Source organism: Chrysochloris asiatica, unplaced genomic scaffold (genome assembly GCF_000296735.1).
Source record: "Chrysochloris asiatica unplaced genomic scaffold, ChrAsi1.0 scaffold00081, whole genome shotgun sequence".
Taxonomy (NCBI): Eukaryota; Metazoa; Chordata; class Mammalia; order Afrosoricida; family Chrysochloridae; genus Chrysochloris; species Chrysochloris asiatica.
In genome coordinates, this window is record NW_006408599.1 from 8851432 (window position 1) to 8876519 (window position 25088).

The window sequence follows — 25088 nt, forward strand, 5'->3', positions numbered from 1 at the left end:
GAATCTTAGAAAATATCTTGTTAAGCCTTGGGAATGATATGTCAGTTGTGTTGACTTCAGTCTGTATGAGAAGCTTCTATTTTTTATTTTTTTAAAATGTTTTATTGTGACTTATATGATAGTTTACATGAGAGAACATTGGTTTTACATTCATTCCATCGTATATCGTTTCATTGCCATGGTTCCAATCCACTCCACGCATCATCAACCAACCAAAGGGTATACCCTACAAACCCACCCCCTACACCCTCCCCACCCCCCAGTCTTTAGCACACAGTCCCTCTCCCTCTCTGGATCCAAAGTCCCTAGCCGCTTCATCATCTCTGTCTCTATCTCAGGCATCTCTGCTTCTCTGGGTAGGGTCCTGCTCTCGGCTCTTCTCCATTGATGGTCCTAGAGACCTCCACTCCTAGACTGGAGAATTAATCACTCCCTTCCTTGCTACAAAATGTCTAACTTTACATTTCCAACCCTCATAATCAGTCCTGAAAACAATTATTCACTAAAGTATCACAAGTGACCCATCTGTATTTCATTTCATCAGCTCCGCCTAGACAGATTGGATAGTACTCACTGGAGATTCTGCCTTCCTCCATGCCCTCTAGCTCTAGGTTCCCTCTTGAAAGCTTGTAAGCCAATCACTTCTTGTCTTTGTAGTCCCCCCCCAACCCACCCATTTGGGTATCCAATGTCCACGTTGCCCATCTCTGTCTACTCTGTGTGTGGAGGGGGTGGGAATGTTTCTTGCTGTAAGGATTTGTTCCCTCTTTTGAGTCACTGCATCCGTAGGTGCACTAGATCAAGTTCATCAAATTGTATCAGATCACTCTCTTTTTTTCCCTCTTCTTTCTTCTCCTGGTTGAGCTCTGGTCATCTGATCATCCAGTCATCTGGTCCAGGTCACGTGGGTACCACCTGCAAGTGTGGGCGTTCTTGTGCACTTGCCCTCTACTCTCCACCTGAGTCCTCCGTGGCCATGCCACTGACTCTGGGCCCCAAAGTCCCCAGGTCTCCTCACACTGCTTGCCAACCAGATCCCCATCTGGATCCACAGAAGCCCACCAAACATTGTAGGGCTTAGCTTGCCACTTCATTGCTGCTTTTACCCCACTTCCCCCTATAGGTGATGTGTGTGGTCACCAATCAGAGCATGTAATTCCATTGAGTCTTAGTCTTGGAAGGGGGTTTGCATTGAGAGGACCTGACCACTTGCCTTGATGTTTCCTGGGGAAGCGATTTGTTTGCTGTTGTAGTAACAGTCCATCTGCCTCTATTGTTTTGTATTTTTCCTGTAGGTCTTTCTTTCAAGAAGTATCTTGTGTTCTTTTAGCCGCTCCAGGCTGGTGTGCTTATCCTTTCAAGTGGAAATTTCTCATCTCTGGAGATCTGGATGTGGTTCAGGTTTCTACCTATAGTTTTATGTAATGCAAAGGCTCCACAGGAAGCCTCATTCACTGGGTACACGGTAGCCCCATTTTAGGTATTCCAATCAGTTATAGGCAGAAGACGGACTTACAAGCCTTCTAGTGTGATGTTTCTGACTATTCCTTTCTCTCCCCCTCCAGTGTCTACTCTATATTATAATGCTAGGAAAACCAAGATTCAAAAAACAGCCAAACATCTTAACACTATTCCCCCACCCCATTCCAACCATGACTCAATCCCTGTATCCCAGAGTCCTGCAGTTCCAAGGCTGTGCATATATCATCCTTTGTCTCTGTCCCACTTAGCCCAATTCAAACATGCCCAATTGTTTTCCCATCTACCCCATTCCTCCACTTCCCTCTCCCTCCCTGTATATTGCCCCCCTCCCCAGCACCCAAGCTCTCCTTTGTCCAATCCCCACCCTGCGCTCCCCCTCCCGCCTTTCCCCCCACCCATCACCAACTTCCCAGCAACCAACAAAGACTTCCCCCTACCCCCCCTTTATATGTTTTCTTTTTCTTAGTCATTTACAGTAGTGGTCCTATGCGGTATTTCTCTTTTTGTGACTGACTAATTTCACTCAGCATAATGTCCTCAAGGTTCATCCATGTTATGCGGTGGCTTGCTGCTTCCTTGTTATTCTTCAAGGTAGCATAATACCCCATTGTGTGTATGTACCACAGTTTGTTTATCCATTCTTCAGTTGATGGGCACTTTGGCTGTCTCCATCTTTTTGATATTGTAAATAGTGCTGCTATAAACATTGGTGTGCATATATCTTCTCATGTTGTGGCTCACTTTTCTTGTGGGTAAATACCAAGTAGAGGAATTGCTGGATTATAAGGTATTTCTATTTTCAACCTTCTGAGGAAACGCCATATTGCTTTCCAGAGAAGTTGGAACGTTTTGCAGTCCCACCAGCAATGCAGGAGTGTTCCAGTCTCTCCACATCCCCGTCAGCATTTATTGTCCTCTACATTTTTCATTTTTGCTATTATTGTTGGTGTGAGATGATATCTCATTGTTGTTTTTATTTGCATCTCTCTAATGGTTAGTGATCGTGAGCATTTCTTCATATGTTTGTTTGCTGCCCTGCTCTCTTCCTTAGTGAAGTGTCTGTTCATATCCTGTGCCCACTTTTTAATTGAGTTATTTGTCTTTTTCTTGTAGAGGTGTTGTAGTTTCCTGTATATTTTATAAATGAGTCCCTTGTCTGATACGTCATTGCAAAAGATTTTTTCCCATTCTGTGGGTTCCCTTTTTACTCTTCTGGTGAAGTCTTTTGATGTACATAAGTTTTTAATTTTTAGTATGTCCCATTCATCTATTTTATCTATTTTTGTTTGTGTGGTTTTCAAAATGTTTTGTAGTCCGTGTATTCCCAGAATTAGTGCCCTCACATTTGTCCCAAGGTTTTCATTGATGACCTTCATAATTCTGGGAAGATGTGCAGAAAAAAAAGTCTTTTGCATATCATTTTCCAGTCTGCCAGCACCATCTGTTGAAGAGACTATCCCCTCCCCATGCGATATATTTTGGTGTTTTGTCAAAGATCAGTTGGCAGCGTCTATTTTTTTAAGCCAAGAGTTTCTCACTTTATTCTTTTCTAGTTTCAAACAACAAAATTAAACACATATTTACCTAGTAGTAAGGCTAGGAATGGAGTCCTGGTATGGCGCTGTGGGTTAATGCATCAGACTGCAAAGTTGTTTTAACTGCAGGGTTGGCGGTTCAAGCTCACCAGTTGCTCATTGGAAACCCTATACAGGGTCTCTATGGGTTGGAATCAACTAGACGGCACTTAACAACAAGGCTAGAAATAAGGCAGTGTTCATATTTCTATATTTCTACCCCGAGTAACTAGCCTGACATTGACTAGAACTTCTCAGCAAGAGCTTGTTAAGCACTCTTTCCGTCATTGTACTAGCCTTCCTTGTGTCTTAGTTAAGTAGTCTTTACTGTCTTTCCTGCTACCTTCAACACTTAGCAAGTGGTCCTATACACAGAAATCTTTCTTTGGTATTGTTGTTGTTGTGAAGTGCCGTGGAGTCGGTTCCGACCCATAGCGACCCCGTATAGGGTTTCCGAGGAGCAGCTGGTGAGCTTGAACCGCCAACCTTGCAGTTCAAAAGGCTTTGCAGACTGGCGCATTAACCCACAGGGCCACACCAGGACTCCTTCGATATAAGAGGATGCTAACAGATTTTCCCCTAGAGCAATCATCCTAAACAGGCACTAGAGGGCAGCAAGAGATCACACATGGTGTTCATTTCCAGTCTCTGAGAAATTGCCACAGCTCTTCTGGTCCAAAGAGGCAGGACTAAATAAAAAGTATCAGTGCTAGACTGCTCCCTGACGTTTGCCTGGACGTCAGTCGCTTGACCACTAGGCAGTGTCCAAGGGTCTTCACTCTGCCCCAAAGAATGTATGACTTTCCTCGGAGAACTTAACCACCTTTATCTGAAGATCAGGCTCCTGGTGTGGTGCTGTAGGATCAGCACTGGGCTGCGAACCACAAGGTCTGCCGTTCAAATCCACCAGCTGCTCCGCAGAAACCGAATACCAGCTTGTTGGTTGTTGTTGTTGGTAAGTACCGTTGAGTCAGTTCCGACTCATAGTGACCCTGAACAGGGTTTCTGAGGCTGTAAATCATGGGAGCAGAAAGCCTCATCTTTCTCCCGCGGAACCACTGGTAGTTTCGAACTGCTGACCTTGAGGTTGGCAGCCCGGCTCATAACCACTAAACTACCAGAGCACCTTCTAGACGGTACTTAATGACAACAACAAACAAATCTGAAGATTAAGTATCTTCTTGTGGATTATATTTTATGACTCTGAACCTTTTAGCACTCTATGGTGGTGGTGGTGCTGGTGGTGCTGGTGGTGGTGGTGGTAATATGCCGTGGAGTCGGTTCCCACTCTTAGCGACTCTGTATAGGATTTCCTAGGCTGTCCATCTTTATGGGAGTAGCTGATGGTTTCCAACTGCTGACCTTGAAGTTAGCAACCCAAAGGAAAGGACAACAATTCCTACTTGGCAAGGTGATTGCTAGGACTAAATGAAATCATATGAGGGAGCTTCAAAAAGTTCATGGAAAAAATCCATTATCTGTTAGCTTCATTTTTTTCCATGAACTTTTTGAAGCCTACTTGTATGTATGAATCTCCTAGAAGCATCTCTCATTTGCTTTTATAGCAGCCCACCAAAGAATCCATATCCCTATTTTATAGACTAGGAAACAAAATTAGGGAATTGAAGTGATTTACTCAGGAATTCAAAATAGTTAGTCTGACTTACAAGGAGCTCTGGTAGCGTGGTGGTTATGAATCGGGCTGCGAACTGCAAGGTCAGCAGTTCGAAACTACCAGCTGTTCCACTGGAGAAAGATGAGGCTTTCTGCTCCCGTAAAGATTTACAGCCTCGGAAACCCTGTACAGGGTCGCTATGAGTCAGAACCGACTCCACGGCACATAACAACGACAACAACAAGTCTGACTTACAACCTTGAACTTAAGGAAGTAGTCATTCCTGCCTTAGTCTACTTTATTCCAATAAATACAAGCAGGGTAGTTTTAGGAAAAATTCATGACTGTGTGTTTGAAGTACCAGGTAAGTTACAAGGAAAGATTTATAGATTCAGAAATGTTTGTTTCCCCTTCCATTCCTCAAATAGGTGCACACACTCTCTCACGAATACAAACATATATACTATATCAGATTCAACTCAATAATGTTCCATAATTACTGGGGATAGGTATTTTATCTACCTGTTTAGTTGGTTAACCTTAGTAGATCCCCCAAGTAATGGGTAGGTTTGAGTACTGCAGAGAAGGTGTTCAATTAAAGTCTATAATGTATGTTACTCTTGGGTCTGGGCCAAATGCTTAGGATGAGAAGTGTAGTTCCTGAATGAGAAGCCAGTTTAGATGCAAGAGAATCCTGCAATTGTAGTGGAGGCCTACAAAAGGCAATGAGTTCTACTATTAGAAATACCCATGAAGAAGTTGGAGAATGACTTGGTTGTGAATGAATGACATGTTAGATGGGGTGTCTGGCCAGGTGACCTTTCAAATGCCTTTCATCAGTGAGATTTTATGAGCCCATGGAAAGGGGTGGGAGAGGCTGGGAGTGTTGTCTGGAGGTGGCAGGAACAGGGAAGGCCCAAGTGTTTTGAGCAGAAATGATTCATTGTGCAGGAGTAAGAATTGGTGTGGAAATTTTTTCCGAGTGGAAACATGGACAGTGGAAAAAGCAATAGATATGGGTACAAATAGCCAGACTAGTTACTAGCTGTATAACTTTAGACAAGTTACTTTAACTTTCTGAGCTACCTTTTGTGTATCAACAAAATAATGTTAAGACTATCTGTTTCAGGGGATGTTGTTATAAGTATAGAAAGTGGATTTGAAGGGTGTTTTGTAATTTTATGAGTTTATAGGGAAAAAAGCACAAGATTCACACAATCATTTATTTGGATATTTACCTGAAAGCTATCTATACTATGTCAAACATTGAACTTTGTTGGCAATACAAATGATCATTAAGCCTGGCCATAATTCTTACTTTTACAAAGCTCACAGTTTAAGGGTATTCATTTAATCATCACAGTTATGAATGTGATGAATCCTATAATAATGATATAAATGGCACATTAAAAATTATCAGAGTGTAATTTATCTATATCTGTGCATATGTTCCAAAGTATATGTGCAGTTGATTTTCATATGCCTTTCAGTGTATTCACTGGAATAATCTTCCTCTCTTCCTAATCTTAGCAGCACACATTCTATTGTCACTTTCTGGTAATAGACAGTACTACAGGCATTTTATGTTGTGAACACAATCATATGATATTATTTTGCAAGACTAACAATTTATTCATTGCAAATGCATTTTTTTTCAACAACATAAAAGGCAACTATACAACGACACAGGTAGACCTCAAGAGATGGAAAACACAAGAATTAAATCAACTACATATTATGGAAAGAAACAGTGGATACACACAATATCATCAGTCAGAACAAGACCAGAGGCCTTCTGTAGGACAGACCATCAATTGGTTATATGTAAGTTCAGATGGAAGCTGAAAAAACTTAAAACAAATCCACTGGAGCCAAAATACAACCGTGAGTATGGCCCACCTGTATTTAGAGGCCATCTCAAGTATAGCTTTGATATCTTCAACAGTAATGACTACAGACCAAATAAGTTATGGAATGACATCAAGGATATTGTATATGAAGAAAGAAAAAGGTTATTAAAAATACAAGAAAGAAAGAAAAGACTAAAATAGATGTCAGAAAAGATTCTGAAACTTGTTCTTGAACATAGAATAGCTGAAGTGAATGGAAGAAATGATGAAGTAAAAGAAGAGAAGATTTCAAAGGGGGTGGCTCAAGAATCAAAAGTAAATTATTATAATTAAATGTGCAAAACCAAAATGGAAGAACACTTTTGTCATTTCTCAAGCAGAGAATTAAAAAAAAAAAAAAATTCAGGCCTCAAGTTGCAATAGTGAAAGATTTGGTTATAAATCGGGCTGTGAACCTCAAGATAAGCAGTTCAAAACTACCAGCTGTTCCACGGGAGAAAGAGGAGGCTTTCTGCTCTTGTAAAGATTTACAGACTCGGAAGCACTGTACAGGGTCGCTGTGAGTCGGAACCGACTCCATGGCACATAACCACTGCTACCACCATGGATAAAATATTGAACAACATAGGAAGGAAGCATCAAAAGAAGGAATACACAGTCACTCTACCAAAAATAGTTGGTCAACATTCAACCATTAGAGGAGGCAACATATAAGCAAGAGCTGATGGTATTGTAAGAGGATGGTATTGAAGACACCCGTGAGAAGCAAGGCTATAGGAGTTGGCACAGTAACAACTGAGATGTTTCAATAAACAGATGCAATGCTCAACTGCTAACTCATCTATGTCCAGAAATTTTAAAGACAGGTACCTGGCCCACAAATACTGGAAGGGATCCATATTTTTGCCCATTCCAAAGAAAGATGATCCAACAGAATGTGGAAATGATCAAACAATATCATTAATACAACACACAAGTAAACTTTTGCTGAATGTAAATTAAAAGTAGTTGCAGCAGTACAGCAACAGGGAACTAACTGCAAGAAACCCAAGCTGTATTTAGAAGAGGACATGACACAAGGGATCTTGCTTGAAAGCAGAGAGTACTAGAAAGATGTTTACCTGTATTTTATTAATTATGCAAAAGCATTGGACCATGTGGACTGTTAGATTATGAGTAATATTGAGTAACATTGTGAAGAATGGGTATTCCAGAACAATGAATTATGCTCATGGAGAACCTGTGCATAGACCAATAAGCAGTCATTAGAACAGAACAAGGGAATAGCGAATGGTTTAAAATCAGGAAAAGTGTGTGTCTGTGTTCACCCTGCTTGTCATACTTATTCAATCTGTATGCTGAGCAAAGAATCTGAGAAGATGGGCTATAGAAAGAAGAATGGGACATCCAGATTGGAGGAAGACTCATTAGCAACCTGCAATATACAGATGACACAACCTTGCTTACTGAAAGCAAAGAGATCTTGAAGCATTTATTAATGAAAATCAAAGACTACAGCCTTCAGTGTGAGTTACAACTAAACATTAAAAAAAAGAAAACAACTGGACCAATAAGCAACATCATAATAAATAGAAAAAATATTAAATATTAAAGTTGTCAAGAATTTCATTTCATTGGATCCACAATCAACACCCATGGAAGCAGAAGCCAAGAAATCAAATGACATATTTCACTGGGAAAATCTGCTGCAAAAGATCTCTTTTAAAATGCTAAACACCAAAGCTGTCACTTTGATGATTGAGGTGTGCTTGATTCAAATCATGGTATTTTCAATCACTTCATATACATGCAAAAACTGGACAATGAATAAGGAAGACTGAAAAATAATGGATGCATTTGAATTTCGAATATTGATACAAAGAATATTGAATATATCATGAACTTCCAGAAGAACAAACAAATCTTTCTTGGAAGAAGTATAGCCAGAATGCTTCTTAGAAGTAAGATGATGAGACTTTGTCTCATATGCTTTGGGCAAATTATCAGGAGGGACTAGTTCTTTAGAGAAGAACATCATTGTTGGTAAAGTAGAGGATCAAGGAAAAAGAGGAACACCCTCAATGAGATAGATTGACACAGTGGCTGTAACAGAAGGCTCAAACATAGTAAGATTGTCAGGATAGCACAGGACTGGAGGTTGTTTTGTTGTGTTGTACACAGGTCAATGTAGTTTGAAACTGATTCGGTGATTTCTAACAACAATGACATGGTTGCAAGTCAGAAATTAGAAAGTCCAGTTCAAGATTTTAATGAAAACTCCCTGAATCAAGTCTTGTTCTTTCCAGTGACAATAGTAAGAGGTGGGACATGATTACTGTGGTTATGTTTTTCCATCTTTCACTTCTTCCCCTTCCTATAGGGTCAAAGGTGAAGGAGGGAGGGATGATAGGAATGAGAAGGCCAGGCTTTGTTTTTCGGCCCTTTGTACCCTGGTTCTGTGCTCTCTGGTCCTGTTAGATATTTAAAGCTAGTGCTTCCTCTTTAGGGCTTTTTCATGTGATTTGACTTTTTCATAGTCTTTTTGTGATTCCTATTGTTAGGGATTTCTCACAAGACCTGAAATGATGCAGTTTCTGTGTGGTTAACTGCTGCTAATCCCCCTCTGTTGTTGTTGTTGTTATGTGCTGTCGAGTCAGTTCCGACCCATAGCGACCCTGCCAGCCCACCTCACAGGCACCCCTCACCATGTGGGAAATTCTGTTAGATTTTCTCTTAGGCAGGACTCAGAATTGTGAAACTAGTTAGGATTCATCGTTTTTGTAAACTTAGCCTATAGAGGCCAATCTTTGGGAATTCACTTCCATTATGTCATCTTCATGTCTCAACAGACTTTTCTATCTTAACATTCTAGTACTACATCAGCAGTAATGACAATGACTAAGGTTTGTCCTTATGTGTTTAACCTATGTTAGGTGCATTATTTATTCCCTTCCTATAACTGCAACGTAGGTAGTTCAAGCTTACCAGCTACTCCTTGGAAACCCTATACGGGGTCGCTATGGGTTGGAATCGACTCAACGGCACTTAACAACACAGTAACATCTTAGGTCAATACTACCATGGGTGGTGTAAACAGGTAGCTCACTTGGCTACTAAACAGTTTTGGAGTTCAAGTCTTGTTAAGTTGTTGTTAAGTGCCGTCGAGTCGGTTCCGACCCATAGCGGCCCTGTACAGGGTTTCCGAGGGTGTAAATATTTACGGGAGTAGAAAGCCTCATTTTTCTCCCGCGGAGCGGCTAGTAGTTTCGAACCGCTGACCTTAAGGTTCGCAGCCCGATTCGTAACCACTACACTACCAGGAGTTCAAGTCTACCCTGAGGCATATTGGAAGAAACACTTCTCATCTGCTTCCAAAATCTTAGCCATTGAAAATCCTATGGAGTACAGTTCTACTCGGACACTTACGGGGTCATTGTTTGTCAGTTTCAGCTCAATGGCAACTGGTATTATTTTAAAAGGGTACACTAATGACGCTGGACTTTGATGGTTAAGCTGTTGAAAGGTTCTGATTGCCCAACATAGAAGGGCAGGTCTTGCCCAGGGTGTTTCAGCTGGCCACTTTCTCTTTGTTCAGGGTATTTGTGTGGGTCCTTGAGTCAGGCCTCAGAGCAATTACTTTCCTCCAAAAGGAGACAGTAACTCCGCCTAAGAAATGATCCCATTTCAGCAATTCCTGGGAGGCCATTGCTGTAATAAAGCCCATTCTTTATGATATAAAAGTCTCACCCTCTTTCCCCCACCCTTAACGTTTCTAATTTGAGCCCCTCTGGTCCCTGTGGAGCTTTTAAAATGCTTCAAGTGCAAGCCTATTGCCAAAGCAAGCCCGTTTAACTAGGGAGGCTGCGCCCTGCACTGTTGCCGAATATTGAACAAACATCCGCGCAACCTTGGCTATCCCAGAAGCCCTTAGTCTGATGCTTTTGTTTTGTTTTCTGGATGAGAGCAAGTGGTGCCATCACCTCCTGCCGAAAAGTCCTGGCTGCCCTCCCAACATGGAGTTGTCACTTCAACGGGGTCTTTTTTTAATTTTTTTTTTTTTTAGTGGCAACAAAATAATACCCAGCAGGGATTTGGGAGGAGAAAAAAGAGAGTTTAGTTGACAGGTTCTCAAATGAATGGGTTGTAGTGTCATTGAAACTGAATTGGGCTTGAAACCAAACATGATCCTATTTTGGAAGCATTGTTCAGAGGGATGGGAAATGTGAACAGAGGATAAGTCTCTTCAAAAATGTTCTTTACCCTTGGCCTGTTACAGTCAGTCTGCGTTAACCCAACTCTCCCAGTTCCTCTGGTGGCAAATTGGTCAGCTATTCGTCTATTGAACTTTCAATTAAGAGAGCTAATTTTCATTTGGGAAGAGGTGTGTCTTCATTACAAACCATCAATGAATTTAGTCAGCCTTGAAATGTACAAATCTTAGAGCTATCAATGCTTTCATAGTCCAGTACGATGACCAGTGGGTATGCAAAGAGTATATAGTCAATGCATATTTCCTGAATATGTTATTGAAAGCTTACTGTGTAAAACAGTATGGTAACCAACAAAACTGCCACTGCCATTGGCTTCATGCAGTTTACAGTCTCGAGATATTAACGGATGATACAGAGAACAGAATACTATAAGGATCTTCCATTGGAAGCCCTAAATATGGGTTGGCATACTGGCATGGTACTGTAGGGTAAGCACTGGACTGCTAACCACAAGGTTCAAACTCACCAGCCACTTCTTGAAAACCCTATACAGGGTTGCTGAGTCAGAATCAACTGGACGGCACTTAACAACAACAATGTTGATTGGTGGCATGGGAATATGGATTTCAGGGAAGATTTTCCTGAGAAATTGGCATTTGAACTAAGATCTGAGGGTTGAGTGGAAGTTAGCCAGAAGGCAGGAGCCGGGGGTATGATGAGGGGAAGATTCTATGCAGAGAGAAGAGCCTGTGCCAAGACTGAAAGAAAAAGAAGTAGGGTGTATTCAAGTACATAAAGGCCAACGAAGCTGAAAGGAAGAGAATTAGGCGAGTGAGATAAGACAAAGTGCAGGTTTTATGGTTCATCTTAAGGATATTTGGTCTTTTTCCTAATATTAGTCCACTGCCTTGAAGAATTTTAAGCAGGATAGAAATACAGGGTTTGCCCTTTAAATAGATAAATCTAGCCATGGGGTAGAGGTGACTCAGAAGCAATTAACTTTTGCAATTGTAGTGTCTGCATAGGAATAATTAATGCAATGTCTAATGGTCTTCCCTGTTGTAACTCTCTACTAGCTCACAATTGAGGCAGGACAGAGTCTTTAACAGAGGGATTATTGTTAATAAATGTAGATTTGACTTAGAGGTACATCCTTTTCTCTGTTTAGGTTTCAGGTTCTTCACCTGTTTATGAGGTTGGGCCACTTGACCCCAAGGAGTCTCCTATTGCAAAATCAGCTCCTAAATTCAGCGGTGAATGCTATACTTCTGCTGAAGGTTGTATTCAGCCTGGATTTTGGGCTTTTAACTAGTGAGGCACTCCCCATCTCACCCACCGCCAATCTTTTTGTTGGGATAAATCTGTGGAAGAAAGCAAAATACTTTTTGGACAGAAGCAGATGGGCAAAGATCTACAGATTGTTTTGTTGTTAAATGAGTAGTTATATCTTAAGTCCAATGATCATCAATATTGGTGTGTTTTTACTCCCAGAACCAGGTTACATTCCTTCTCAATTAAATTATTACAAGGTGCCATGAGGGAGATGCCACCTGTGTTTTCAAATAGATGACAATAATTTAAGTGAGAAATTGGTTATCAGAAGACTGGAGTCATATGTTGATAGGTCACTGAGTGACCTTAGAAAGTTTTAGGGGTACAATTTCTCTTATGTGATCTTGCATGGGTCCTTAACATGGGGCTACAGTAGAGCTTTCCAGCTTTTTTTTTTTTTTTTTTTGTCAAGGGCCAGATAATGAACAGTTTTTGCATTGAGGGCCATATATGTCTGTTGCATGCAACTACTGGATCTTGCCGTTGTAGACATAGATGGTACATAAATGAATGGGTGTGGCCATATTTCAATAAAATTTTCTTTACAAGAGCAGGTTGGATTTGGCTCATGGACTGTAATTTTCTGACCCCTGCAACCAAGTGTGGGCTAACTCATCTCTAATGTCCTCTCCTTTCTGACTTCCTCATGACCTTTTACCTCAAATGGCTGTTCTCTCCCAGGTTTGCAGTCACCCTTCTCCACAAGTATGCTTCTGGCCTGCAGTTCTAAAATTTGTCATCATCTTCTTCTTTTGACATGTCTGTATATACGGCTGTCTTCCCAGCTGCTGAGATGCCTTCTTCACAGCCTTGTTTTGTTTATCTTAGTAACTACCCTTCTTTAATCCCTCTGAAGGATTGGTTAACTGGAATTCGCCTTGTCTTCCTCCTTTAGAGTCTTTGATCTGGTGCTCATAAGCATTTGCTGACAGCCAGACAGAAAAGGTGGAGCCCAGATCCCAGGCCCCAGGGCCCAGCGAGTAATGAATGAAGGCTGCGTTTATTTGTATTTCTAATTGGCAAGCCCATTTCCACATCAGCTGCATGTCACTGCAAGTCAACAGCAAGGGCAGGAGACAACCTTACTTTCTCAGTGCCCAGGACCTTTGCTTCCACTGAGGCAGTAGCTTGTCTTGACTTCACCAGGCTTGGAAGAAGCTGTCATCTGGACCAAGCTCTGCCCCTTCGTACAGTGTCATCCAGTTTTGCCACGCAGATTATGCATTGACCAATTTTGAGGACACCACAAACTTAGAATTGTCTGTAAATAGAACCTCTGGGATGTACAGATCACCTGGTTTCTTCAAACTTTTTGATCTAGCCATAGAACACTTTCTTCTGATAAAATCTTATATTGAAGCCTGGTCAATAGAAGCGATATAAGTGCAACAGCTTTATTTGAAGCTGAGATGGGAGTTTAGAGTTCTACCTGCTCAGTTTCCCTCTTGTCTTGTAGAAGCAGATGAGATGCATCTTGGGATCTGTAGGTTCCTCAGAAGAATTAGGGAGTCTCTATACTAGATCATGAATTCAGTTCAAACCATTAAGAGGTCTATAATCTCCCTATTTGTTGAGTCTCAAGTATATTCAGAGCTCCCTACTAGGCACTGATGGGGAAGCAGGAATGAGAGACATGTCCCTGGGCCACAGAGGTGACATGATTGTAGAGGTCAGCAGAAAGTGGGAAAGGAAAGTGAGTTTAACAAGCTGAGGTCTCATAAATAGAAATGCTTATTCTGAGGTGAGGCACTTGGACAATGAGGAAAGGCTTCTTGAAGAGTGTGACATTGGGATAGGGCGTGGATATATGTAAAAGATCTGGAGAGACCAGGAGGCAGTGGAGAAGGACATTCTAAGCAGGAGAACTAGGGTGAGCAAAGGCACAGAGGTGAGGAATACTAGCTGAAGTCAAGAAAGGAAGGTGCAGAATGGAGAAGGTCATGAATCCGATCTTAGGGTGCAATGAAGAAACAAGATAACAGGCAAGCAGGGAAAGAAAAAGGAAGTGACATATTGTGCATCTACTCCTTTCCAGATTGTTCTACCTCCTTCTATCTCATTTACCATCCATAGCAAACTAATTTAGTTGGTATTATTAACTCCATTTTACAGAATTAATCACCAAAGATCCTGGATAGTAAGAGATTTTCCTAAGGTTGCAAAGCTCCTATGAAGCAGAACTGAAATTTTAACAGTAAATGATCTGACTCCAAAGCTTGTTCCCCCATTATATGGAGCTTTATGGGAAATATAGGACTGGAGCAAGTTTTTGAAGGAAACATGACTTGTGTAAATTGACAATAGACAGTAAATACTTTCTAAATGGGAAAGCAGGATCCTTGAATGTTTACAAATTGCAATATCCTTGGAGAATCTTTTAGTCTAAGCTACTCATCTTAAACATGTCAGAAGTAAAGACCGTGAAGGTAAGGGAGTACTTAAAGTGAATGATCATTTTGGTCTCTGAACATTTAGGTCAGTATTCTATCCAAGGCATGAAGAACAAGTGACTTTATCACCTTTTCTCCCTTTTAATTGAGATACCAACACTGTAGCCCTTGATGTTGAATTTGCCTCTCCTGCTTCCTGTTTCTTACCTCTCCAGAAACCACGGAGCTGGGCAGCAAGAAGGAACTGAAGTCCATGCCCTTCATCACCTACCTCTCGGGTTTGCTGACAGCCCAGATGCTATCAGATGACCAGCTCATCTCAGGGGTGGAGATTCGCTGTGAGGAGAAGGGCCGCTGTCCATCCACCTGCCACCTCTGCCGCCGGCCAGGCAAGGAGCAGCTTAGCCCTACGCCAGTACTGCTGGAGATCAACCGTGTGATACCACTTTACACCCTTATCCAAGACAATGGCACCAAGGAGGTGAGCTCCCTTGGTCCAGACACTGAGTTAAACCTGGGTATTAACCCAAAGAATCCATATAGTGAGATACTCTTCCCCCCAAACTTTTCAATCAAGCATATATACACACAGTCCCATGCAAACTTTGGAAAAAATACATATACAATATCATTGCCGTTGTTAGTGCCAGCAAGTCAATTCTGACTCATAGTGGCCCCATGTGACAAATTAGAACCGTGTCCTGGAGTTTTCTTGACTATAACCTTCATGGAACCAGATTGCCAGGTCTTTCTTCCTCAGAACTGCTGAGTGGGTTCAAACTGCGAACCTTTCAATTAGCAGCTGAGTGCTTAGTCATTACACAGCATAGGATTTGAAAGAGGAAAACAAAAAAACAATGAACATAGAATTCAAAGCAAGGGGAGGCAGAGTATTGGCATGAGGGAGTGTATATTCATGGGAAAATGGAATGAAAAGGGAATGAAAAGATAATGACATTTTCCCATGAACATTTTGAAGCCTCATTATATATGTGTATATTTGAGACTTTCTTCTCCAGTAAAAATTTAAAAGCCTCGGAAACTCTATACAGGGTCACTATGAGTCTGGTGGCTTAGAGGTTACCTGTTGGGCTTCTAACCACAAGGTTAACAGTTCGAATCCACCAGCCACTCCTTAGGAGAAGGATGAGACTTTCTGTTCCTGTAAATATTTACAGCCTTGGAAACCCTTCACAGGTTCTCTATGAGTTGGAACTGACTTGACAAGACACGTGAACAAAAACAGTATATACGCATATACATACATACAGACACACGCACAAGTACAACTATATACGAGTACATACCTCTAACTTTAGGGTTATGGACTGTGAAAATTGAACAGCAGGAAGATCAGTTAGGAGATGTTAGATAACTGTAGGGGTAGACTCTCCAGGCCTTGGTGAGTGAGAATAGGGATGTCCCCATTCACTTGCTATGTGAATTTGCCCCAAGGGCTGTTGCTCTGATTCTAAGTCTCCTCATCTGTAATGTGCTACATTCTTCATCTGTAATGTGTACTAGCTATATCCCAGGGCTTTTGATGTGTTGTTGCGACGTGTGACAGCAAGGGCAACGATGCCTTTTTTCCTCTTTGTGTAAGAGTTATATTCTCCCAGGTGAGGATTCTGTATCAGGTGCCCTTAGCATGATCCATTTAGGTCTTTTGGAGATTGATAAATGATGTGTTCCAAGTGAAGCCCAAGAGTGCAGAAAGCTACCACTAGATGTCGCTGTCCTCCTAACAGGAGACCTGGAATACTGGAAGCACTAGCATTCATTCAATAAGTATTTCTATCCTAGTGTGCCACTGTAGAATAAGCATTGGACTGCAAGGTCAATTTGAACCACAAGGTCAATGGTTCAAATCCACCAGCTGCTCCTCAGAAACCCTAAACAGGGTTGCTATGAGTCGGAACCAACTTGATGGCACTTAACAACAACAACATATACCAAGTACTGTGTTACACACTGGGAAATTGGGAGTGTGACAAATGGACATAGTTTTTATCTTCACGGAGTTTACAGACTGTGGAGAAGACAGATGTTAATGAGATAACCACATAAAGAACAAAAACCGTACATACAGACAGCAAAGTCCAAGGGAGAAGTCCAGGTGGGTGAGTCGAAAGGATATACCACGCTTTATGGGGCCAAAGGAGGCTTCCTTGAAGACTGGTGTTTAGACTGAGCCCTTTGGGCACTGTACATAAAAGGAATGTGGAGGGCTGGTTTGAGCGAGGAAGAGGAGCATCCCAGGGAGAATGCCTAGCCCCTGTAAAGGGCCTGAAGAAGGAGTAAACATATCCCACTTGAGGAACTGAGAGAAAACTGGTAAAGCTGCTGCAGAGAATTCTAGGAGAGTTATGGTGCCTTGACAGAGTCCTGGTGTGGTGTTGTGGGTTAATGCGCCAGACTGCAAAGCTGTTTGAACTGCAAGGTCGGCAGTTCAGGCTCACCAGCTGCTCCTTGGAAAACCTATACAGGGTCACTATGGATGGGAACTGCCTCAACAGCACTTGATAACAATAGGACAACGACAACAATGGAAGGAGTAGGGCAGACATTCATGTGTATTGTCTTCTCAGCTCAAGGCTCTTCTTCTCCTAGTGATCCCTACAAATATGTGTTGGAGCTGGCCAAGTTTCCATTTTCTTCTTTCTATCCCCAGCTCCAAAGACAGGCCTATTAAGAGTTTCACAGCAGCCAGGGGACTGTGGTGCATCAGATATTTCCAAGGGAGGCAGATTGTGGCAAGGGTGGATAGGAGAGACCCAGTTCAGATCTGGACATGATCCTTGGGGAAGGGAGTATGACCGCCAAGAGAGGTGACTTGAGGAGAAAGCAGTCATTCTGACTTTCTCCATCATTTGTGTTCTCACCTCTTTTCTCCCCACTTTCCCCAGCGGCATCTCCATTGTTCTGTCTTTCTCTTCATCTGGAGGCAGAGGCCATGTCAATAAAACACAAAGAGCCTTGATGTAACAGGAACTTTTGAGCTCTGACTGACAGTGAGGCCGTGGGCAAGTCCTTTTCCTTTTCTGGCTCTCTCTCTCTTTTAATCTGTAAAATAAATAGGTTGAATGGGTTTCTATCTTAAGTTTCCTTCCATAAACATCTTCTATGTGGAGGCACATAGTGTAGGTTCTGTGTTCTAACAGACTTGGGTGGTAGTTATGTGCCGTGAAGTCGGTTCCGACTCATAGTGACCCTGTACAGGATTTCCAAGGCTGTAAATCATCCCGGGAGCAGAAAGCCTCATCTTTCTCCCGAGGAACAGCTGGTAGTTTACAACTGCTGACCTTCGGTTCGCAGCCCGATTCATAACCACTATGCTATCAGAGCTCCTTCAGGAATCCTAATTTGGTCTCCTATTCTTTGGTGAATTCCTTTTCTATACCTATTTCCACATCTATAAAATTTGATCTCATGATCTTTACATCATGGGGAATCCAAGGCACTCATGAATGAGTTGTAGAGTGACTGAGACATTGCATGAGATAGAGCAAATACTCCTATGACAATAATAAAATGAAATTTGTCTCCAATCATCCCTTCCTTTGTCTATGCTCCTCTTTCTAGGTGGTACTTAGCTACTTTGCTGATGACCACATCACTCTGGACATTTAGAGTTGTCGTTGTTGTTCTTAAATACTGTCAAGTAGGTTGCTCATAAAGACCCTGTATAGGGTTTCTGAGGAGCAGTTGGTGGGTTTGTGGTTAGCAGTCTAGTGCTTATCCTACAGCGCCACACAAGGATTTCATATTTTAAAGGCGGGTCCACATTTTATATGGAGACGTCAAAGGGCAGATTGACAGTGGAGGGATTTTGTTTATTTATTTTTGAACTTTTTATTGTGAATGGAGTGAAAGTTTATAGATAAGATCATCAGTTTTACATTTTAAAAATCCTACACTTTGTCTCATTTCAATGATTGTAATTCCCTCCCTACAACAACAGCTATCTCGCTTCATCCCTGTGGTTCCTGTTTGCCTTGCATCCACCTTTCCATCCCTTCCTAACTTTGTCCTTAAGGAAAATCTTGCCCGGTCTCTTTTTTTTTTTTTTTTTTATCTGGGACCCTCTTATGTGATCTCTTTTAGAGCAGTTGGTAGTGGTAGCCAGGCATTCTCTAATTCTTCTGTTCTCAGTCTTGGAGAATGATGTTCCACATGTTCCATTAGTCCATTGGACTAATTGATTCCAAGTCTCTTCATTTCTCATCTTTCTTCTTTCTTCTGCACATGGAGAGACCAATAGCTGTGCTTTTGATGACTGCTCTTGTGCTTTTAAGATCCAGACTCTACTCACCAAAGTAGGACTTAGAACATCGTTATTGTGGATATGTTGTGCCAATTGACCACAGTGTCCTCTGAGACTATGGTCCTGAACCTTGAGGCCCAGCAACTCATTGCCTTAAGACATTTGATAATATCTAAGAAAATGGCATCATTTTGCCTTCTATATGCTAGTGGAAGGATTTCAGAGACATGTTCTTACTTTATAAATATTTCTGGGACTCATACTCTATAGACAAGAGTGAAAGGATTTCCTTCTACAGATCTTCCAATTCAAAATATAACCATTTTTCTATATGAGAACCTTTGATGCTCTGAGTAGTTTGAAGAACTCAGTCAACTCTCAGTTCCATTATACATCATGATCAATGTTTCAGAGAGGTGGGTGGAGATTGATGTACCTGAGTTTTGTGCAACAGTCTGGCTTCAAATTCTGAAGCAGGGTCAGAGTGTACACTGGGTGGCTTTGGGCACTGACAGATACTGGATGGTTGGGATCTCTTTGGGTTCACCCAAAGACTGCATGGGGAATGTTTATGCCTTCTGCCTCATTTGGAAAACCCTCTAAATTATACTCTGTGGCGGTTCAAGCTTACCAGATGCTCCTCGGAAACCCTATACAGGGTCACTATAAGTTGGAACCGACTCCACAGCACTTAACAAAAACAAAATGGTGCTGTAGGATAAATACTTGACCACAAGGTTTGTTTGAACCTCAAGGTTGGTGACTCAAAGTTATCAGCCACTTCTCAGAAACCCTATATAGGGTCGCTATGAGTCATGTTTGGTAAGGTGGAGGGTCAGAGAAAAAGAGGAAGACCCCCAGCGAGATGGATTGGCAAAGTGGAAGCATCAATGGGCTCAAGTGTGGCAACAATTGTGAGGTGGCCCAGGACTGGGCAGTGTTTCATTCTGTTGTGTATAGGGTCGCTGTGAGTCGGTACCTACTCGATGGCACCTAACAACAACAACAACATGAGTTGGAACTGACTCCAGGGCATTTATCAACAACAACAACAATGGTTTTGAATAAGCAAAGCACGGAAAACAATGTATAATGGAGAATTTGACTCATGTGTAAATCTTCTCGCTTTACCTGTTAAATGACCCATATATAGTCCAGAGTCACAGAAATTGGCTGTGCACAATGGGTGCTTAATGTACACAACTTTGTATGGTTTTTAATTTAACTTGTGAATGGAGAGGGGGCTCCACATGGGAAAGATGGAATTTTGTCACTGAGAAGAGCCAGAGAGAGATGGATTTGAATTTGTCATTTGCTGGCCTTAATTTTACTTATTTGTAAAGTGGGCATTATAGTATGTATCCCTATAAATTTTGGGTTTTCTCTGGGAGAATTAGATAATTGGGAAACCTGAATCCAAAGTAGGCTCCATCATTGATTGTTAAATGGCACTAAATGCAATGCTTTTACTATTTAGGTGGCTCTTTATCTGTATAATGAAAAGTGTGGACGAGATCTCATCCTGAGTCTCTTTTGGTTCTGAAATAGAGTTGGAACTAAATTTTACTCTAATACATGGGAAATATTTTTAGGTAGGAAGAGGCATTCTGTAACTTATAATTAAATTCCTCTCTAGAGATAACATTGGTTTTACCCCTTAAATTTAGTATTGTGAAGTGAAATATACGCATATCCTGAACACCATCTCAATGACAAAGAATCTATGAGTGCAGAATGAGTTTGAAATCATATCTTGTTTATTTGTTTGACAATCTTGTTTACCAGGTAGTAAAATTAACACCTAAAGATGAGTGACTTCCTCTGTGTCATACAGCCAAGTCTGGATTTGAAGTAGACAATGTTGACTTCTGATCTGTGTGACCCTCAGAAATGTCCTCCAACTCCTTAAGACTCAATTGCCTTGTCTGTGAAATGGGTGGTAGTAATTTTCCCCATGGGCTTTTAAATAGGAAAATTGAAAGACTGCTTGTGTTAGTATTTTGAAATCTGTGAACTATTCTGTGGATATGGATGATTCTTTTCTAGTCCTGACTTCTAATCTTATGAACTGTTTTCTCTTTGTTTCACACTGCTCTGGGTAATGTCATGTTTAATTTTGGTCTTGTTGTGGTTGTCTGATCTTCCAGCATAGTCTCTCACTCTGTACAGCAGACGTATTTGCTCCATTTCCATTTCGTCTCTCAAACTGAGAAGAGAATTCCAAATGTCTATGATTCAGAAAATAATGAGCAGTCAAACCTGCCCCCTGGTATTATTACCACCAGCAGCATTGTTACTTTCACTGTTACTACCCTCACCATCAATGCTGCCACCACCACCATCTCCATCACCATACCATCACCACAGTATTGCCACCCCCACCACCAACATAATCATTATTGAAGTGCAATCACGACCATCACCTTGAATTGGGTGCTTAATGCATGCCAGACACTGTACTAGGAAATGCAGTGCAGAGAGGAATAAGGCCTTCAAGGAGTCCATAGTCTGGTGGATGAGGCAGAAACCACATAAGCAACTCTAATGACTTTCATATGCTACATTAATACATGATTTATTTCAAATAACACAGTAGAAATTCCAATAGTGTTAGAAGAACAGGAGAAAAAAGTTCTGAGAGAGGGAATCTGGAAAAGATTCTTAGGGCAGGGAAGGTAGATAGGGTTAGATAGTGCAATAACTTGAGCGACAAGTCTTTGATGATGAAGATAATACTAGCAGATGTATATACTACTTTCCTTAACTGCACTTTATCTTATTTAATGGTCCAACAACTTATGAAGGAGGAGTATTATCAATGTTTATCAGATGAAGAGACTGAGGCTCAGAAAAATGTAAGATTTCAAAGTTAGTCTAGGCCAGACTTGTAAAACTATGACCCACAGGTCAAATGCAACCAACCACCTACTTTAATAAATGATGTTTATTGAATCACAACTATGCCGATATTTCCTATCACTGCTTTCTTGCTACAATTATAGAGTTGATAAGTTTCCACAGAGAGAGAGTATGGCTTAAAAAAGTGAAAATATTCACTGTCTAGTCAGAAAAAGTTTGACAAATTCTTGTGTAGATGAAGGGATGTTGGAAGAGAAGCAGTAAGACAGTTACATCAAATACTATGAGACAAACATTTAGAAAAGTAAAATTTGGCACTTTAAAAATTCTCTTGTGTGTGTATTAATATATATTGTTTCATTCTGTCATTGTATAATATATGTGAAGTTGGCAGTAGATGTCTATTTCACAAATACAAATAACTTGAGACTTTAAAGAGGTTAAATGATTTACCTAGGATCCTACAGCTATTCGGTATTTTGGTTAAAATCCAAAGTCAGGACATATGATTCCAATGCTTATGTGTTTAGCCAACCATTTATGAAATATGCATGAACCACTTGGAAGGGATAAAACTGGAAAAGCGATATGCAGAAGACTGAGTTGTAGATGACTTGAATGGTGAATTGAGAGATTTGAATACTATGCACGGAATAGAGAGCTCTTCAAAGCTTTGACCCAAGGAAGAGACAGAACTAGATGTGAGATTCTGTCTAATAACTACAGCAACAAAGAGTGAAATACAGGGACCAGGACTGGTTTTATGGCAAGGGCTATTTATTTGAGGTTCATGAATCCTGATTTTGAGGGCTTCTTTTGAGTCTCTATCTGAAGGAAATTATTTTTCCTGAACAATAGCTCCAAGATATCTTAGACTACATTCACTTCAGGAACAAAGCCATTGAAGTGTATATATATGACGATGAGTCAAAAAGTATTCCTACAAAATCATAGAAATCTTTATTAAACAAACAATAAATCAAATGTGAAGCTATTGCTTCTGAAAATACCCTCCATTGAGGTCTATGCTTGACTTGTAATAATGAAGGATTCGGGGGGTGGTGGGGGTGGTGGTGGTGGTGGTGGATACTGAATGATACAGAAAGCATTAAAAGATTTCAAAGTTAATCTAGACCAGACTTGTAAAACGATGGCCCACAGGTCAAATCCAAACAACCACCTGCTTTAATAAATGATGTTTATTGAAGCACAGCTATGCCCATATTGTCTATGACTGCTTTCTTGCCACAAAATTGCAGGGTTGACAACTTCTGAAATATATAGAGTCACTGTACCAAAATAAATGATTGATGCTCAGCCATTTCAAAGGGTAGCAAATGATCAAGAGCCAATGAAGTCCAAGGTGCACTGAAGGCATTGGCAGAGAACAAGGCTCCTGAAATTGATGGAATACAAATTGAAAATGTTCAACAAACTGATGTAACACTGGAGGTGTTCACTCATCTATAACAAGAAATTTAGAAGACAGCTACCTCGCCAACTGATTTGAAGAAATCTGTATTTGTGTCCATTCCAAAAAGAGTTGACCCAATGGAATGCAGAAATCATTGGACAATATCATTAATACCACATGCAAGTAAAATTTTGCCAAAGATAATTAAAAAATGGCTGCAACAGTACATTGGCAGGGAAGTGCCAGAGGTTCAAGCCGGATCCAGACAAGGACATAGAATGAGGGCTATCATTGCTGACATCAGATGGAATTTGACTGAAAGCAGACAATACTAAAAATATTTGTGCTTTATTGACTATGCAAAGACTTGTGACTGTGTGGATCATGACAAGCTATGGACAACATTGTGGAGAATGAGTATTCTGGAACACTTAATTGTGCTCATGAGGAACCAGTCCATAGATCAAGAGGCAGAACAAGGGAACACTGAATTGTTTGAAATCAGGAAAGGTGTGCATCAGAATTATATTGTTTCACCATACTTGTTCAATCTGTACACTGAGCAAAAATCCAAGAATTATATGGAGAAGAATGTAGCGTCAGGATTGAAAAAAGACTCATTAACAATCTGTGATATACAGATGATACATCCTTGCTTGCTGAAAGGGAAGAGGACTTAAATACTTGCTGATGAAGATCAAAGACCACAGTCTTCTGTACGGTTGCACCTCAATGTAAAGAAAACCAAAATTCTCACAACCAATAAATAACATCATGATAAATAGATAGAAGATTGCCAAAGACTTCATTTTGCTTGAATCCACCATCAACGCTCATGGAGGCAGCACTCAATAAGTCAAACAACATATTGCATTAGGCAAATCTGCTGCACAAGACCTTTTTAGTGTTCCAAAGCAAAGATACCAGGTTGAGGGTTACGGTGTCCCTGAACTAAGCCGTGGTATTTCCTCATATGTATGTGAAAATTGGACAATACATAAGGAAGACCATAGAAGAATCCGTGCAGTTGAGTTATGATGTTGGAAAAGAGCATTAAAAGTACCATGGACTGCCAAAAGAAGAAACAAATCTGTGTTAGAAGTACAACCAGAATGCCCCTTGGAAGCCAAGATGACTAGACTTTGTCTCTCATACTTAGGACATATTATCAGGAGGGACACGTACCTGGAGAAGGACACAATGCTTGGTAAAGTGAAGCATCAGTGAAAAAGAGGGAAACCCCCCAACCAAATGTATTAGCATAGTGGCAGTGGCAGTGGGCTCAATCATAGCCAGACTTGTCAGTGGTTCATTCTGTTCATAAAGTTGCTATGAATTGGAACTCTTTTGACAGTACCACCAACAACAACCTTTCATTGAAGAATTCTGTGCTCTTTGATTTACAATATATCCAACAGTACTTTTGGCATCTTTGAGGTACTCAAATCATGTTCCTTTTAAATGCTCTTTGAGTGTGGGGGGGAAAAGATGTCCTAAGGGGCAAGATCAGGGTTTGTAGTGTGGGACAAGGTTTTTCCAATGAAATTCTTACAGGGCAGCCCTTGCTACCCTCAAAGAATAGCAAAGGGCATTGTCATGATGGGGAAATTTTTTTCTTAATAGAGCTTTTTGAAATTTTCTCCCAATGTAGTTTTAAATTCCTTAAAATCTTTTCATAATAAGCACCCATGATAGTCCTGTGTCCCTTAAGGAAATTTATCAAGATTATCTCTTTGAAATGTCAATAGTTATCATAATCTTCTGAGCTGGCATCTCTGTCTTGAATTTAACTAGTCCAGAAAATCCTCTTGGAAGTCAATTTTTGATGGAACTCTTTTTAAAGGTACTCTAAATGAGACTAAGAGAAGTGTGTTACTGAGAATGCTTGTCTGCAGCTATCTATTGATTACACAGACATGTTTAAACATGGTTTGCTTGGGATAAACCCATACATGTATAAACTGAAACCCTAAAAGCAATACATTAAAAACCTTTTATTGTAAATTAGGTGAAGGTTTACATGGCAGATTACTGATATATGTTGTATTTTCATCTCATTGATTGTGAATTAGGTGAAGGTTTGCATAGCAGATCATT

The 25088-nt window shown here is 40.8% G+C and overlaps 1 protein-coding gene across 4 annotated transcripts in view; it reads left to right on the forward strand.

The window, feature by feature from the left end:
• ASTN2 (astrotactin 2) overlaps positions 1–25088 on the forward strand; it is a 1331668-nt gene that overhangs the window by 1033048 nt on the left and 273532 nt on the right. For 3 of the 4 annotated variants that reach the window (XM_006865679.1, XM_006865678.1, XM_006865680.1), the window contains one exon: positions 14670–14935. In XM_006865679.1, coding sequence (XP_006865741.1) covers positions 14670–14935 — 266 coding nt within the window. Of the gene's footprint in view, positions 1–14669; positions 14936–25088 lie in introns of those variants that run through there. The other variant, XM_006865681.1, reaches the window with a different exon arrangement.